We start from the raw sequence: 17875 nt of genomic DNA on the forward strand, positions 1-17875 counted from the left end.
TGTATATGTATATAGTGGAAACTTCAAAAAATTTCTTGTGTGAAACTGTTGGCCCAAATTTAAAATTATTTCACACAAATAATCCTTGTGTGACTGTTCAAATTATTTTGATTTGTCAAAAAACATGGCTGCCAGAGGCACATGGTCACTTTTCCCTATATGTATATGATAGAAACTTTAAAGATGTTATTGTCAGAAACAGCAAGCCCAATTTAAAACTAATTTTACACAAATGTTTCTTGGATATTTGGTATGTGATAGGGTTTGACTGTCTACCATAAATGTTCAAATTATTGCCCTAGGTTCAAAAATGGCCATGCCCTTATACAAACACACTTGAAGCCTTTTACTTAGGTGTCAGAGCGCTTTAGGGTCAATGACCCTCTTGTTCTTAGAAAACTAATACTTATATATTATGGTACTATGGCTGTTAAGTCAAAATGTTCATGATTTACAGAGACAAGTTGAGTCCAAAGCAACTGGTGAAGAAAGGACTAGCAATGTTTCTACAAAGTAAAGCCAGGATTGATAGGAAGCATGAGTTTGCTCTCATATTGATGCAAGAAACTGCGATATGGGTAGGTTTAACCACTGCTCAGTAACTTTACTCAAGTCACAGGAGGAGTGTGATTGGGGGATAGACAGAGAATTGGATTTTGGTCTCTTGAATTTTGTTTGGTACTGTACAGACTAACCTACCACTTGATTATCATTTCTATGAGCATATTTACTCCAGTGTTGGGCACGAAATGTCAATGCCATACTAATTGAGCCCATAGACCTGCACCAAGATTGCCATGAACCATAGTTCTAACTCTGACATAAAAAAAACATGCTACTCTTTTGAAAGGTTTGTAAACAGAAGATTAAGATCATTAAATTTTATTGAAATAAATGCTTTTAAGTTTCTAAATTCAGTCAGACACCTGGGTATTTTTCCTATGGATAACCCTAATCTGCATATAATATCTTAGTTATGTTTTACTTGCAGGTTAGAGACTTCACTCGTAACCCTCGGGATATACAGTTAGCCCTGGATGACAATCTGGACCCACCGTTCTGTGAAACCTGTGATATGGGATCAGTTTTTGACAAAATGTAAGTGAGCTATTATATTGGTGGTGAATAAGTTTTAGATAAATGCCCAACACCCTTTGCAAAATGCTATGCCTAAGGGTAAATATAAGTATATTCATGGTTGTATGTAATAGAAGATCTTGAATTTTATTAGCTGTTGGAAAAGTTCAAACTTAAGAACTTTTTCCTTACTGAGGGCAGCAGAACCTTTTATTTCAGTTGTTTTGATTAAAGAATCAGCCAGACACACAGAATTAGCAGTAGGAGTAATTTTCATAAATAATGCAAACAATTCACTATGAATCATCTTTGTTTGCTCCTTATTTGCAGTTATTAACAAGTATTATTACTTTCTACATTAAAAAAAGTTGACATTAATCAGGAGACAGCCCATTTAACAGGAGTTGTAGAAACTAAATCTTGAGACAGCTCCTTAAGTAGATATTTTAGAAACTAAAAAGAATTCTATAATTGCAGAGCAGACAAGGTTGAGCTACCTCACATTGAAGGCAATCCGGAGATAATACCACCACCTTACACAGTACGACTTGTATTTATCTACGGAAGATCACATTGTGTACTCGAGTTTCCAAAGAAAGAGGTATGCTCTAATTTTTATCCAGTATTATTTTACGATATGTGTATGAAGATAGCTTGCCCTGCTTCTTGTTTCTAGAGGGGGAGACTATAATGGAGCTATAGTCAGTGGTTTTTCTTAATTCATTTATACTAGGATTCTTTCTTGTAAGAAAGCCATCCAGCTGGCTTGTAAAGCATTTCTTCCCAGATGCCTACCTGTGATGAAATAATGCCCGTGGGGGCACCTTGGGTCTTCTTCCACCATGAGAATCTGGAAAACCTTACAGACTTACGGAAAGTCGTCTGTCTGACGGTCATGACCGCACAATTTTGATGTGGTCCGCCGTTTTTTAACCCAGATGCAGTCCTACTGACAACCCAAGAACCGCAACATCTTGGACAAAATGGCATCATTAAAAAATTATGGGTGCAGAATCCAGAAATTAATAAAAATACACGTCTGCCGAATGTACAGAAAGCAAAAATGGGTACGAAATGAAGAGGTTCTATCTTACTATAAATGATAAATGAGCCGTGCCATGAGAAAACCAACATAGTGGGTTTGCGACCAGCATGGATCCAGACCAGCCTGCGCATCCGCGCAGTCTGGTCAGGATCCATGCTGTTCGCTAACAGTTTCTCCAATTCCAATAGGCTTTAAAAGCGAACAGCATGGAGCCTGACCAGACTGCGCGGATGCGCAGGCTGGTCTGGATCCATGCTGGTCGCAAACCCACTATGTTGGTTTTCTCATGGCACGGCTCAAATGGTGAAGATTTGTGCGTATCTTGTAAAACAGCTTTTTAACTGGTAGTTTACTGAGGCTTTTTTGGTTCTGTATAGTTTCAAGTTGATTTTCGGTCCGGTGAATTGTTTTTTGGTCAGTCAGATTTTTAGCTTACCTGAGCGAAAGGCTCGTGGTGAGCTTTTGTGACTGCTCACTGTACGTCGTGTGTTGTGTGTCCGTCAACATTTTCTAAAGAAATCTTTTTTTTGAAAACCACTGGGCAGAATTACACCAAACTTCACAGGAATGATCCTTGGGTGGCACCCTTTCAAAATTGTTCATCTACAGTTTTTCACACTGATCTTAAAACTGACTTACAGTGACCATGAATGTGAATACTTAATATTTTAGCATCAGTTTGCCATTTGAAACAAGTGGCTCATATTACTCAGGTGAGCGATGCAGGGTCCTCTTGTTAGACATTGCCGGACCAAATGTCCGATCATTTTTCCCAACTTTACGGAAGTCTGTCTTATGACCTGTGATTTTAAACCCAACCAAAAAAAAAGATAATTAATATCAGTTGCTATTAGAATTAAACGCCAGAGGACCAGTATAAAAGGGAATCAAGCCTAGAGAAACTCTTTTCTGATCTGTATCTGGTGAGCTTTTGTGATCGCTCTGTTTCTCTCGTCTGTTGTCGCATTTTCGGCCATATAGAGACTTCATTTGTGGTTTGATTTGACACAAACTTGCAAAATATCTTTAACAACAATAAATCTTGGATTCTATGATGAATCTGTCAGATCCAACCATAGGTTCCAGAGTTACGGCCTCTGAAAGAGCCAAAATTTGTTAATTTTTACCTTGTGAAGACGATAGAAGTGACATTTTATATTTGATTTTAACCACACTTACACACAACTTAAGTTACAATAAGATCTCGTTTTTTTTTTTGTTTTTTTTTGAGAACTGGCTAGATTCCATCATGGGTTCTAGAGTTACTGCCCCTGAATCAAAGGAAACGCTAGTTAACAACCTAGAGGCCACATTTATGATCCTATCTTCATGAAACTTGGTCAGAATGTTTATGTTGATGATTTCTAGGCCAAGGTCGACATTGGGTCATATGGGAACCAAAATCTAGGTCACCCAGTCAAATCAAAGGAAAAGCTTGTTAACACTCTTGTTCATTTGATATGCATGAAACTTGGTCAGAATGTTTGTCTGCATGAAATATCGCATGAATTTTATCTGGGTCATGTGGGGTCAAAAACTAGGTCACCAGGTCAGATCGAAGAATAAGCTTGTGTACAGCCTAGGGGGCACATTTTTGATTCTGTCTTCATAAAACTTGGTCAGAATGTTTGTTATTATGAAGTCTTGAATGATTTTAAATCTGGGTCACGTGGGGTCAAAATCTAGATCACTAGGTCATATGAAAGGAAAAGCTGGTATACACTCTAGAGGCCACTTTTTTGCTGCAGTCTTCCCAAAACTTTGTCAGAATGTTTGTTTTCATGAAATGTTGTACAAGTTCGAATCTGGGTCATGTAGGATAAAAAACAAGGCCACTAGATCAAATCAAAGAAAATGCTTGTTTACACTAAAGAGGCCACATTTTTTGGTCCAATCTTAATGAAAATTGGTCAAAATATTTGTCTCCATGAAATCACTAGGTAAAACATGCTTACACTGTTACGGTATGTTACTCAGGTGAGTGACCTAGGGCCATCCTGGCCCTCTTGTTGAGAGACAGCCTTGAAATTTACATGTCATGTACAGTTTAACACACCCATCTTAAAACTGACATTCAGTAACCATGAATGTGACCTACAGACCTACTTACTTGTTTTTAGCTCACCAGTCACAAAGTGACAAGGTGAGCTTTTGTGATCGCGCAGCGTCCGTCGTCTGTCCGTCTGTGCGTTCGTAAACTTGCGCTTGTGACCACTCTAGAGGTCACATTTTTCATGGGATCTTTATGAAAATTGGTCAGAATGTTTACCTTGATGATATCTAGGTCAAGTTTGAAACTGGGTCACGTGCCTTCAAAAACTAGGTCAGTAGGTCTAAAAATAGAAAAACCTTGTGACCTCTCTAGAGGCTGTACTTTTCATGAGATCTTCATGAACATAAGTGAGAATGTTCATCTTGATGATATCTAGGTCAGTTTTGAAACTTGGCCATGTGCGGTTAAAAAACTAGGTCAGTAGGTCTAAAAATAGAAAAACCTAGTGACCTCTGTAGAGGCCATATTTTTCATGAGATCTTCATGAAAATTGGCGAGAATGTTCATCTTGATGATATCTAGGTAAAGTTCAAAACTGGGTCAAGTGCCTTCAAAAACTAGGTCATGTCAAATAATGGAAAAACCTTGTGACCTCTCTAGAGGCCATACTTTTCAATGGATCTTCATGAAAATTGGTCCGAATTTTTATCTTGATGATATCTAGGTTAAATTGAAAACTGGGGACAGCCTTGAAATTTGGTTGTACAGTTTTGCATACTGATCTTAAAACTGACTTTCAGTGACCATTAATTTGACCTACTGACCTACTTTCTTAATATTTTAGTATCAGTTTGACATTTGAAAACATGTAGTTCGTATTACTCAGGTGAGCGATCCAGGGTCATCATGACCCTCTTGTTTATTGATAACATTTCTTTGAAATTTGGCACAGTTGTATATTAGGATGTTCTTTAACATTGCTGAAAATTTGATGTTATACAGTTATTCAGAAATGCACCTTTGAAAAAGATTTTTTGCTGTCTGCTACAAAATTATTGTTTTTGCCTTGTCCGTCCGTCCATCCGTATGTCACACTTCATTTCCGATCAATAACTAGAGAATCATTTGACCTAGAACTTTTAATCTTCATAGGGTGGCAGGGCTTATAGAGTAGATAACCCTTAATGTTTTTAGGGCCACTCCATCAAAGGTCAAGGTCACAGGGGCCTGAACATGGAAAACCATTTCCGATCAATAACTTGAGAACCACTTGACCCAGGATGTTGAAACTTCATAGGATTATTGGTCATGCAGAGTAGATGACCCATATTGATTTTGGGGTCACTCTGTTAAAGGTCAGGGTCATGGGGGCCTGAACCATTTCTGATCAATAACTTGAGTACTACTTGACCCACAGTGTTGAAACTTCATAGGATGATTGGACATGCAGAGTAGATGACCCCTATCAATTTTGGGGTCACTCGATCAAAGGTCAAGGTCACAGGGGCCCTAACATGGAAAACCATTTCCGGTTAGTAAAAGAACCACCTGACCCAGGATGTTGAAACTTCATAGGATGATTGGACATGCAGAGTAGATGACTCCTATTGGTTTTGGGATCACTATTAAAGGTCAAGTTCGCAGCGGACAGAACATGGAAATCCATTTCCGGTCAATAACTTGAGAACCATTTGACCTAGAACCTTCAAACTTCATAGGGTGGCAGGGCTTATGGAGTAGACGACCCCTATTGTTTTTGGGGTCACTCCATGAATGGTCAAGGTCACAGTGGGCTGAACATCTAAAACGCTTTCCAATCAATAACTTGAGAACCACTTGACCCAGAGTGTTGAAACTTAATAGATGATTGGACATGCAGAGTAGATGACCCCTATTGATTTTAGGGTTACTCAATGAAACGTCAAGGTCACAGGGGCTGAAATAGAAAATGGTTTCAAATTCTTAACTTGAGAACCATTATGCCCAGAATGTTGAAACTTATTTGGATGATTGGACATGCCAAGTAGATGATCCCTATTGTAGCCAACCATCAATGTCTCTTTGACTTCTGCTCCTGTGCCCTGTTGTCGACTTCTTGCTTATACGACTATGCATTGGGGGAGACATGCGCTTTTCTACAAAAGCATCTTCTAGTTTGAATTTACCTCCTAGATGATGGGCATGTACATTCATTGGGTGAGAGGAAATTACAGTGTAGCTAACTAGTGAGTCACACAGGCTATGTTTACATTTCAGCAAGTGGCGGGAAAAGAGCACATGTTTATATCAGTCACATTCAGTGGAAACTTGTTCAAGTTATGTTATTAATTATTCACTCCCATAAATGTCCAAGATATGGATGGCCAGGTCTATTAGGATACCACTGTTATACAAGAGTCAGCACACACTTCCGCATAATGTCCCTTCTGTGCCATAAATATCTCCTCATTCTTGGATAATTTTTCAAAGCTTCCTGTTTTATGGCTTTGTATCTCCCTTTGTCCCAAACTTGTCTATGAAACATCATAGTCCAAAAACGCTTATAAAGTTCTTTTAATGATTCCTTGAACTTGGTGTATGATTTTCTGTTTCCCACCATAACTGACGGTTTCACTCATGTGTAATACATGATCTGCAAAAACAGTATTCACAATCGTCTTCAATCATATCCTGTTGAATTATGAATTGTCTGTGTTCTTCTGAGTTATTTTCTTTATTATGATTATTATTATGACTTATATTTTCTTCACTTGTTGAAACTTTATTTCTTTTACAGTAATGCCAGGCATAATGCATAAAAAGATTCTGAATAGTATCAGCCTGTTCTTGTGTAACATCCAAAGTTATTCTAAATTTTTGCACATCATTAGCCATATTTAAATGGTAAATTTTAAAGAGATCTGTCACTGTAAAATAGCGAAATTATAAAAATTCAAGAATAATTTGTGCAAATTTTGCAACATAATGTTTAACAAACATAAAACTGATAGAAAATGACATTTAATTAGACCCGACAGCATCTGGATTGTATATTCAGATAATTGTCTAATGTCTAGAGTTAGTGATTGTTTTGAGTATTGCAGATTTCTGTTCATATCTAAATTTATGAAGTGATGTAGTTTTCTGTGCATGATTAATTTATGAAGTAATTTTTGCAACAGAAACTATGGATAGACAAGTTAGGCAAAGATCAGCTAGTTTCAAAATTGAAATAACTGGAGATGAGCAAATGAAATATATGTTTTATGGCATAAGTACAATTTTTACGAAATAGACTGAAGAATATATTAAATAAACCAGAAATAACACTTGGAATAGATATGTGCATTCAATGAAGAAACAGAAATCAAAGGTTGTGAATGAGTATGTAGAACTTTTTCATTATTCATATTAACAGCTGTTGTACAGATTACCGGCCTTTTATTATGCCCTCCTTTGAAAAAGGAGGGGTATATTGTTTTGCAGATGTCGGTCAGTCGGTAGGTCTGTCGGTCGGTCGGTCGGTCGGTCGGAATGTAGACCTATCCGTTTCCGGATCATAACTCAAGAACGCTTAGGCCTAGGATCATGAAAGTTGATAGGGAGATTGGTCATCACCAGCAGATGACCCCTATTGATTTTGAGGTCTGTATGTCAAAGGTCAAGGTCACAGTGACCCTGAATAGTAAAACGGTTTCCGGATGATAACTCAAGAACACTTGGGCCTAGGATCATGAAAGTTGATAGGGAGGTTGGTAATGACCATCGGATGACCCCTATTGATTTTGAGGTCAGTATGTTAAAGGTCAAGGTCACAGTGACCCTGAACAGTAAAACGGTTTCCGGATGATAACTCAAGAATGCTTGGGCCAAGGGTCACGAAAGTTGATAGGGAGGTTGGTCATCACCAGCAGATGACCCCTATTGATTTTGAGGTCTGAATGTCAAAGGTCAAGGTCACAGTGACCCTGAATAGTAAAATGGTTTCCGGATGATAACTCAAGAACACTTAGGCCTAGGATCATGAAAGTTGATAGGGAGGTTGGTAATGACCATTGGATGACCCCTATTGATTTTGAGGTCAGTATGTTAAAGGTCAAGGTCACAGTGACCCTGAACAGTAAAACAGTTTCCGGATGATAACTCAAGAACGCTTAGGCCTAGGGTCACGAAAGTTGATAGGGAGGTTGATCATGACCAGCAGGTGACCCCTATTGATTTTGAGGTCAGTATGTCAAAGGTCAAGGTCACAGTGACCAGGAACAGTAAAATGGTTTCCAGGCAATAACTCAAGAATGCTTGGGCCTAGTGTCAAGAAAATTGATTGTAAGGTTGGCCATGACCAGCAGATGACCCCTATTGATTTTGAGGTCATTAGGTCAGAGATCAAGGTCACATTGGCTAGGAACAGTTAAATGGTTTCTGATCTTCTTGTCCAAAACCATAGGGCCTAGGGCTTTGATATTTGGTATGTAGCAAAATCTAGTGGTCCTCTACCAAGATTATTTCCCTGGGGTCAAATATGGCCCCACCCCTAGGGTCACATGGTTTACTTAGACTTATATAGGAAAAAAAATTGAAAATCTTGTCCAAACCACAAAGTCTGTGGCTTTGGTATTTTGTAATGTAGCATCATTTAGTGGTTCTCTACCAAGTTTGTTCAAGTTATCCCTCTTGGGTCAAATATGGCCCTGCCTCAGAGGTCAAATGGTTCATATAGACTTATATAGGGAAAAACTTAGAATCTTCATGTCCATAACTTACATCTTTCAAATTTGGACCACATGTATAGTTTTGAGTGGCAAGATGAACCTTGACATGAGTTGACCTTGATCTTGACCTAGTGACCTACTTTCACATTTCTGTACCTACAGCCTTCAAATTTGGACCACATGCATAGGTTTGTGTACTGAAAAAAACTTTGACCTTGTTATTGACCTAGTGACCTACTGACAAAATTTTGAAGGTACAGGCTTCAGATTTGGACCACATGCATAGTTTTTTGTTCCAAAATAAAATTTGACCTTGATTTTGACCTAGTGACCTACTTTCACATTTCTCAAGCTACAGCCTTCAAATTTTGACCACAAGCATAGTTTTGTGTATTGAAATGAACTTTGATCTTGAGATTGACCTACTGACCTACTTTCACATTTCTGAAGGTACAGGCTTCAAATTTGGACTGCATGCATATTTTTGTGGTCTGAATTGAAATTTTACATTGATTTTTATCTATTAGCTACTTTCACATTTCTCAAGCTACAGCCTCCAAATTTGAAGCACATGCTTAGTTCTGTCTACTGAAATGAACTTTACCTTAAAATTGATCTAGTGACCTGCTTTCACATTTCTCAAGCCACGGCTTTCAAATTTGGACCACATACACATTGTTTTGTACCTAAATGAAATTTGACCTTGATTTTGACCTTGAGCTAGTATTGAAATTTGGAACATTCAAAAATGGCTCAGTGGATGGCGCCAAGATCAATCTGTAATCTCTTGTTAGGTTAATAGGTTAAAGGTCAAGGTCAGATTAAACCAGAATGGTAGAATTTTTGTTTACAGTGAGCATATAATTTCTGTTCCTTGTGCAATTACTAAATGCATCAAGGGGGGCATTTCGTGTTCGACGAGCTCTTGTTAAAAGATTAAAGTTTGATGTTAAGAAGGGTTCTGGAGGTATGCTTTTTAACAGTTTGAATTATTTTTTTTTTTTCAGAGTTATAATATCCTAAATCTGTCACCACATTTTTTCCTTGATGCTTTATATCTACACGAGCCTCCATCACAGGAAAATAAATGCCAGGTATTTACTGTTTCTGTATTGTATATGAAAGTCATACTGTTAATTTGATATAAAGATGATTGATAAAGATGCAGTATGAAAGTCAGAGCTGCCCAAAAAGAGTCAGTCTTTTTAGCTCACCAGAGCACAAAGTGCTCAAGGTGAGCTTTTGTGATCACCGTGTCCGTTGTCGTCAGTAGTTTGACTGTTAACACTCAAGAGGTCTCAATTTTGGCTCAATCTAAATGAAACTTGGTCAGAATGTTACCCTCAATAAAATCTTGGACAAGTTCCATATTGGGTCATCTGGGTCAAAAACTAGGTCACAAGGTCAGATCAGAGGAAAAGCTTGTTGACACTATAGAGATCACATCTTTGACCCTATTTTCATGAAACTTGGGCAGAATGTTTACCTTGATGACCTGTAGGTCAAGTTCGAATCTGGGTCATGTGGGGTCAAAAAACTAAGTCACCCAGTCAAATCAAAGGAAAAGCTTGTTAGCAATCTGGAGGCCACATTTTAAGTTTAAACTTATGATGAGAATTGGTCAGAATGTTTGCCTTGATGACCTCTAGGTCAACAGGTTTCTCACTAGCAATTTCAAGTTGCAGTCCTGGGACTCACAAAGCTGAAAAAGTTGCAGTCCCAACTAGACTGAGGGACAGACTTTAACGTTTCGTCAAAACAAAGGCCTCTATTGTACTATGAAATTAAGTGTAGACTGACAGACAACTTGTAACCACAAATCTTCACCCAAATATTGTTAAGGTGAGAGACTAAAAAGGTGAAAAATGCAATCAAAAATGAATGTAGGACAAAATCAGCGCTGGCCCCCCCCCCCCCCTGCTCTTTTCTGATCTACCCGAACAAATTCCCCCTGTGAAATTATCAAGGTGGACAAAATCCCCGTTGTGAAAATATCAAGGTGGACAAAATCCCTCGTGATATTTTTTTCTTTACCTCTTTATTTCAGAATGGAAACGTATATAAACATACTTGTTTATTCGTAGGTTTATGTAATCAGTTAATTTTCATGGATTTAATGCTTGCGTCCCACTGCAGAAACGAGCATCCGGGGACTCCCAAGCTGCAATAAACACGCATATACTGGGACCAATTATGGGTACAGGAACTCCGATTTCGGCGTTTCCGAGAACCCTGGGTCAAGTTCGAATCTGGGTCATGTGGGGTCAAAAACTAGGTCACCTATTGAAATGAATGGAAAAGCTAGCTAACACTATTGAGGCCACATTTATGACCCTATCGTCATGAAACTTTGTTAGAATATTTATCTTGATGATCTTTAGGCCAAGTTGAATCTGGGTCATGTGGGATCAAAAACTAGGTCACTAGGCAAAATCTTGTTAACACTCTAGAGACCACATTTTAAGTTTGAAACTCAGGGGAATTGGTCAGAATGTTTGTCCAAAACTAGAAGTACAAAATCTGAACTATCAAGGGTTGTCACAAACTTTGGACAGAAGAAACCTTCGTAGAAATTTTATAGGCGAATTAGCAACTAGTGACCTTCATGACTTTCTTGTTTACAGATATTTGGTGGTAAACATGTTTAACATATTAGAATACAATTCCTGTCTATACATGACTCTCCCAAAGTTTTCTTCAAACTGTTTGCTAGATTTTAGTGAGAAACTTAATTGCCAAGAATTGCCATAGTTTAAAAGATTTGCTATGTCTATGAAATGTTTTGCTATGTCTATGAAATGTTTTGAGTCTGACAGTTATTACATGGTGGAATTGATTTCATTTCAAAGTTTTACGTTTTTCAGGAAGTGTTTGACACAGTCTGTGATCTTGACATAAAAGGACTTTCATACATTCTTGGAGCAAGCCGGAACCCAACAAAAGTGTATGACTCCATGGCACAGCTGCTTGCCCATCCATTACAGAGGCCAGTACAAAATGATGCAGCATATAGAATAGGCTCTTCAATACCAACTATACCTGTGCCTGAAAATGGATGATAGTTTTTGTTTGGTTGTATAGAGTGCAAGAAGCCAGTCATGTGTTCATTCATCATACCTTAGTGCTAAGTTCTTTTTGTTTGTCCATTATTTGTGTAATTTAATTTATGTTTGCCCATTGAAGAGTTAATATGACATTTCTGAGTTTGCCTGCCATATGTTACATGTAACATAGATGAAAAGTGGACATTCCCAGTCCATCATAGATAACAGAATGGAAAACCTCAGTTTTGAGAGTAATTTGGAATCGTTAATATCCATGAGGACTAATTTCAAATTTCATCTAAGTATAGACAACTTTAACTGTATGCTGGGATTCAATTTCATGGTTTGGAAGAAATTTGCAATATTTAAATCTTATGTACTGATAAAATTCTAATTAAATTTAATTTTAGAAATTGAAATAATCAATTCATAGCTGAATAAAATGTGTTTTGTGCTAACCATAAACTTCATGGTAATAGGATCTAGTGATTTTACAGTAATTAGATAGTTATTTCATAAAATATTAAGAGTGGAGATTACCTCATCAGTACCTAGTATTAACTTTGTGTTCAAGATCATGTCTACAGATTCAATGTTAGTGCTGTACATATTGAGAATGAAATTACTGTGTCCATCATGAACGAACTTTCTTGCTGGTGGGTGCTGTAACATGTATATACAGGTCATGTGTCGAGGAAAGCTCTTATTTCTAATACAACTAGAGTATTTATCGTCTATATCTTGCAACAGTTTTAGAACTTTTTATTGAGGTACCAACATGAAAGGTACATGTATTTCTGAAATTTTTATTTTTAAGGTACTGACCACCTTTTCATTACCTTGTTCCTCCGAAGCAGTTCATGTCTCGGTTACAGCATTTAAACGATTCAAGGAATTCCAATGAAACTTTACACAAATGACAAGAAGGTGTGTCATACGCAGGATTGATATTTTTACATTCAAGCTGACAGGCAAACATGCTCCAAGAGCATACTTCGTTAAGTTGCAACATCTTTTGTTAAAAGCAAATTAGAATTTGGAAAAAAATACTTATGAAATTGTAGAGGCACTTGAAAATCATGATGTAAGTAAATTGTTGAATGTATTTGATAACTACAAGTTTGACTTTCTCAAGGATAAGAAGGGTTATTGCACTTGTTCTGCTATTCACATTGCTTTCAGTTTAAAATTTGATGGTTCTCAGTTTCATTGTATCATCAGTTTAAGACCATACATTGATATTTGCCAAATTTAGATTGCCAGTACAAAGTGGATAGAGAGCTAAGCCACTTCGCCTGGTATCTATATTTGCTTGTGTAAAATTCATACATTTCAATACAAAATACCAGTGCAACTATGAAGAGTTGTTTTAAAATGTAAGCTATACTTGTTATTCATTATTATAGGGTCACTAGTTCTGGGCTTGTTTTTAGCTCACCTGTCACAAAGTGACAAGGTGAGCTTTTGTGATCGCGTGGCGTCCGTCGTCCTTCGTCCGTCCGTGCGTGCGTGCGTGCGTTCGTGCCTGCGTAAACTTTTGCTTGTGACCACTCTAGAGGTCACATTTCTCATGGGATCTTTATGAAAGTTGGTCAGAATGTTCATCTTGATGATATCTAGATCAAGTTCGAAACTGGGTCACGTGTGGTCAAAAACTAGGTCAGTAGGTCTAAAAATAGAAAAACCTTGTGACCTCTCTAGAGGCCATATTTTTCATGAGATCTTCATGAAAATTGGTCAGAATGTTTACCTTGATGATATCTAGGTCAAGTTCGAAACTGGGTCACGTGGGATCAAAAACTAGGTCAGTAGGTCTAAAAATAGAAAAACCTTGTGACCTCTCTAGAGGCCATATTTCTCAATGGATCTTCATGAAAATTAGTCAGAATGTTCACCTTGATGATATCTAGGTCAAGTTCGAAACTGGGTCACGTGCGGTCAAAAACTAGGTCAGTAGGTCGAAAAATAGAAAAACCTTGTGACCTCTCTAGAGGCCATATTTCTCAATGGATCTTCATGAAAATTGGTCAGAATGTTCACCTTGATGATGTCTAGGTCAAGTTCGAAACTGGGTCATGTGGGGTCAAAAACTAGGTCAGTAGGTCTAAAAATAGAAAAACCTTGTGACCTCTCTAGAGGCCATATTTCTCAATGGATCTTCATGAAAATTGGTCAGAATGTTCACCGTGATGATATCTAGGTCAAGTTTGAAACTGGGTCACGTGCAGTCAAAAACTAGGTCAGTAGGTCTAAAAATAGAAAAACCTTGTGACCTCTCTAGAGGCCATATTTCTCAATGGATCTTCATGAAAATTGGTGAGAATATTCACCTTGATAATATCTAGGTTAGGTTCGAAACTGGGTCACGTGCGGTCAAAAACTAGGTCAGTAGGTCGAAAAATAGAAAAACCTTGTGACGTCTCTAGAGGCCATGTTTCTCAATGGATCTTCATGAAAATTGATCAGAATGTTCCTCTTGATGATATCTAGGCCAAGTTCGAAACTAGGTCACGTGCGGTCAAAAACTAGGTCAGTAGGTCTAAAAATAGAAAAACCTTGTGACCTCTCTAGAGGCCATATTTCTCAATGGATCTTCATGAAAATTAGTCAGAATGTTCACCTTGATGATATCTAGGTCAGATTCAGAAGTGGGTCACGTGCCTTCAAAAACTAGGTCATTAGGTCAAATAATAGAAAAACCTTGTGACCTCTCTAGAGGTCATATTTTTCAATGGATCTTCATGAAAATTGGTCAGAATTTTTTATCTTGATGATATCTAGGTCACATGTGCTCAAAAACTAGGCCACTATGTCAAATAATAGAAATAACGACGTCGTTCTCAGTTCAACACTGGGTCATGTGGGGATAGGTGAGCGATTCAGGACCATCATGGTCCTCTTGTTTGCTTATCTTACAGCTGCATATTTCCAATTTTGAAAAAAAAATTCTCCCAAATTTGAAACAAAAATTTTTGTATGAAAAAAAGAAAAAAGGAAATGTCTTTCTCTGCAAATAAGTTATAAAGAAGTATAATTGAATTTGTCTTTGTAGCCACCTGTATTTTTTCAGCCACTTGCCCTAAGCAGCCAGTAATCCAACTTTCCATATTCACTTTTTTTTCTTATTTCAACTGGCTTAAGCAACCACTTGCCTCAAGCAGCCAGATTTTATCTCTTCCTTGGCTGGCTACTTAATACAAGTTTGTCTGTATAATCCACTTCCAGTTGAAACATGATTTTACAAACGACAGTTTTAATAAAAGTATTGGAGATGGCAGTACAGAAAGCTGAAAGCAACGAACACAATATGAAGATTGTAATTCCTATATGCATGAAAAGTTTCTTCTGATGATTTGGCAGAAGATGTGTTAAAACAAGAATGTGGCCATTTACTTGAGTAGGGAAGAACAAACTGTTTTATAATACAAATTGTTTTATAATAGAAATATTGTGGAAGGCCATATGAAACCGGTGGCAAAAGTAATTGTACCCCCCGACAACAAAGTTGTAAGGGGGGGTATACTGGTTTCAGGTTGTCTGTCTGCCTGTCTGTCCGTAGACGCAATCTTGTGCGCACCATCTCTCCTTATCCCCTTGACAGAATTTAATGAAACTTCACACAAGTGATCAGTACCAACAGTAGTTGTGCATGGGGCATGTTAGGTTCTTTTAGAAAAAAAATTTGCAGAGTTATGGGACTTTGTTTTTTTTGTTACTATACTATATACATAGACACAATCTTGTGTGCACCATCTCTCCTCATCCCCTTGACACAATTTAATGAAACTTCACACAAGTGATCAGTACCAACAGTAGTTGTGCATGGGGCATGTTAGGTTCTTTTAGAAAAAAAATTTGCAGAGTTATGGGACTTTGTTTTTTTTTTGTTACTATACTGTATATATAGACACAATCTTGTGCGCACCATCTCTCCTCATCCCCTTGACACAATTTAATGAAACTTCACACAAGTGATCAGTAACAACAGTAGTTGTGCATGGGGCATGTTAGGTTCTTTCAGAAAAAAAATTTGCAGAGTTATGGGACTTTGTTTTTTTGTTACTATACTATATACATAGACACAATCTTGTGTGCACCATCTCTCCTCATCCCCTTGACACAATTTAATGGAACTTCATACAAGTGATCAGTAACAACAGTAGTTGTGCATGGGGCATGTTATGTTCTTTCAGCAACAAAAATTGCAGAGTTATGGGACTTTGTTTCTTGTTAACATACTGTGTACATACAGTCTGCATATGCAATCTTGTGTGTGCCTAATCTACCAAACCCTTGCACACAATTTAATGAAACTTCACACAAGTGATCAGTACCAACAGTAGTTGTGCATGGTGCATGTTACATTCTTTTAGATAAATATTCTGCATTGTTATGGGACTTTGTTTTTTGTTACTATACTGTATACATACTGTCTATATACATACAGTTCACATAATTATGCAGTCTTGTGTGCGTCAAATTGCAGTGTATTGTGTCAGTGCATGCGGGGGGTACATTCATCACCTTAAGTGATAGCTCTAGTTGATTTATGTTTCGATTTGTGCTATCTGTTTAGAAAGCATTATTCATTGATTTCCGTTCATCTTTTCCATCTTTTCCTTATATATATTACTCTCTTGCCTGGCTGTCAGCCTTCCGGCTGATCTCAACTATCTTACTCTGTGTCCGTAGTCTTCCTCTGTTTGAACCTGTGACCCCCTCTCCCAAGTTAAGTACTGCTCCATTTGGCCTGAACTGGGTTGCCCCTTACAGTATCCAGACTGCAGGCTCCCTCTTGGGAGTACCAGATGGACTGTCTAAAAGCAAATTGCTTGCTTCACTCTTCTTGAACAGCAGTGTACAAATCTGAATCAAGGGTTTTTACAAAGTCTTAACTGAAATTAAATTCAAGGTTGAATAGAAAACCATCTTTACTGAAATTAAATATATCCCAGCATCCGATCAGACTATCAGATGTAAATGAGCTATATAGCAGGCAGTGCTTATCATGATGAATCAGTGGAGGTTATCTATTTATAACTAAGATGTAAACACAAGCATGCTTTACATTGAATTATAGAGCCAAGTTTGAAACAGTGAAACAGAAGTTTATATCTATGTTGTAGATCACAATATTAATGTTGTTTATGAAACAGAAAATTAAACAATTTTATAATTCCATCATATATTTAATATTACAATTTTATCACATTATTTCACTAAATAATGTATGTAATCACACTTGTCCTTTTTGTACCTCAGTTTCTGTCAGTAACTATGTACATAGTTCAACCAAACTGGTGGCCACCATTGGTATGTTTTCCTTTTAAGGACCTTTTTTACAGAACTTTTTCTCACATTTACATCTTGTACCAGTTTTGATGATGTTGCTGGTCCGTGAACATTTTCATTCCAGTCGAGGACTGCCAGGTTTGTTCTAAATATGTATATTATATCTGTAAAATTAATCTGTTTGTCTTGGTACTGGAGCAAAGCATTGTTGAAACTTTGAACATACAGAGTGTCCATGCAGTGAATGTAATCCTGTGGATTCTTACAGATTTGTACCTTTGTCAGTGCCTCAGTCAATAAGTGTTCTGCTTTTGGATCTGTAATGATTATCTTGCTACTCCCATAGTTTTTATCATATTTACATCTGGATGTTGAGTGACAGTGTTCGTGGTTGTTTTTATAATGTTCTACAATATTTAAAATCCGAGATTTCAGTTGTTCTGCATCCATCTGACAGTCTTTCATACACCAGTACACGTGAGTTTATGCTGGCAGCCTTGTCTGAAAGTTGATGATGCCACACTGGACACAAATGTTCACCACATCGAGACAGTTGGTGAAGTTTCAAATCACAAGGCACAGCTCAATTGTCCCATTAGGAAACTGTTCCATATTTTAAAGTTGATTTGGTTTTTACTCATTTCTTTATTCTCCACTGCAAAACAACTTCCAAAAATTTATATTAACTGACATCGAGTCTCACTCCAGATGAGGTGGAATCAACCTCAAATAG

At 37.5% G+C, this 17875-nt stretch overlaps 1 protein-coding gene across 2 annotated transcripts in view; it reads left to right on the forward strand.

The window, feature by feature from the left end:
* The window catches only part of LOC123524257 (BRISC and BRCA1-A complex member 1-like), a 37295-nt gene extending 21732 nt beyond the window's left edge, over positions 1–15563 (forward strand). For both annotated transcript variants that reach the window (XM_045302323.2, XM_045302324.2), the window contains exons 4-8: positions 458–578; positions 992–1098; positions 1555–1678; positions 9814–9900; positions 11671–15563. In XM_045302323.2, the coding sequence (XP_045158258.2) occupies positions 458–578; positions 992–1098; positions 1555–1678; positions 9814–9900; positions 11671–11865 (634 nt within the window). In that variant the 3' untranslated portion in view covers positions 11866–15563. The remainder of the gene's footprint in view (positions 1–457; positions 579–991; positions 1099–1554; positions 1679–9813; positions 9901–11670) is intronic.
* The last annotated feature ends 2312 nt before the right edge of the window (positions 15564–17875 follow it).

Source organism: Mercenaria mercenaria, chromosome 3 (assembly GCF_021730395.1).
Source record: "Mercenaria mercenaria strain notata chromosome 3, MADL_Memer_1, whole genome shotgun sequence".
In the NCBI taxonomy this organism is placed as follows: domain Eukaryota; kingdom Metazoa; phylum Mollusca; class Bivalvia; order Venerida; family Veneridae; genus Mercenaria; species Mercenaria mercenaria.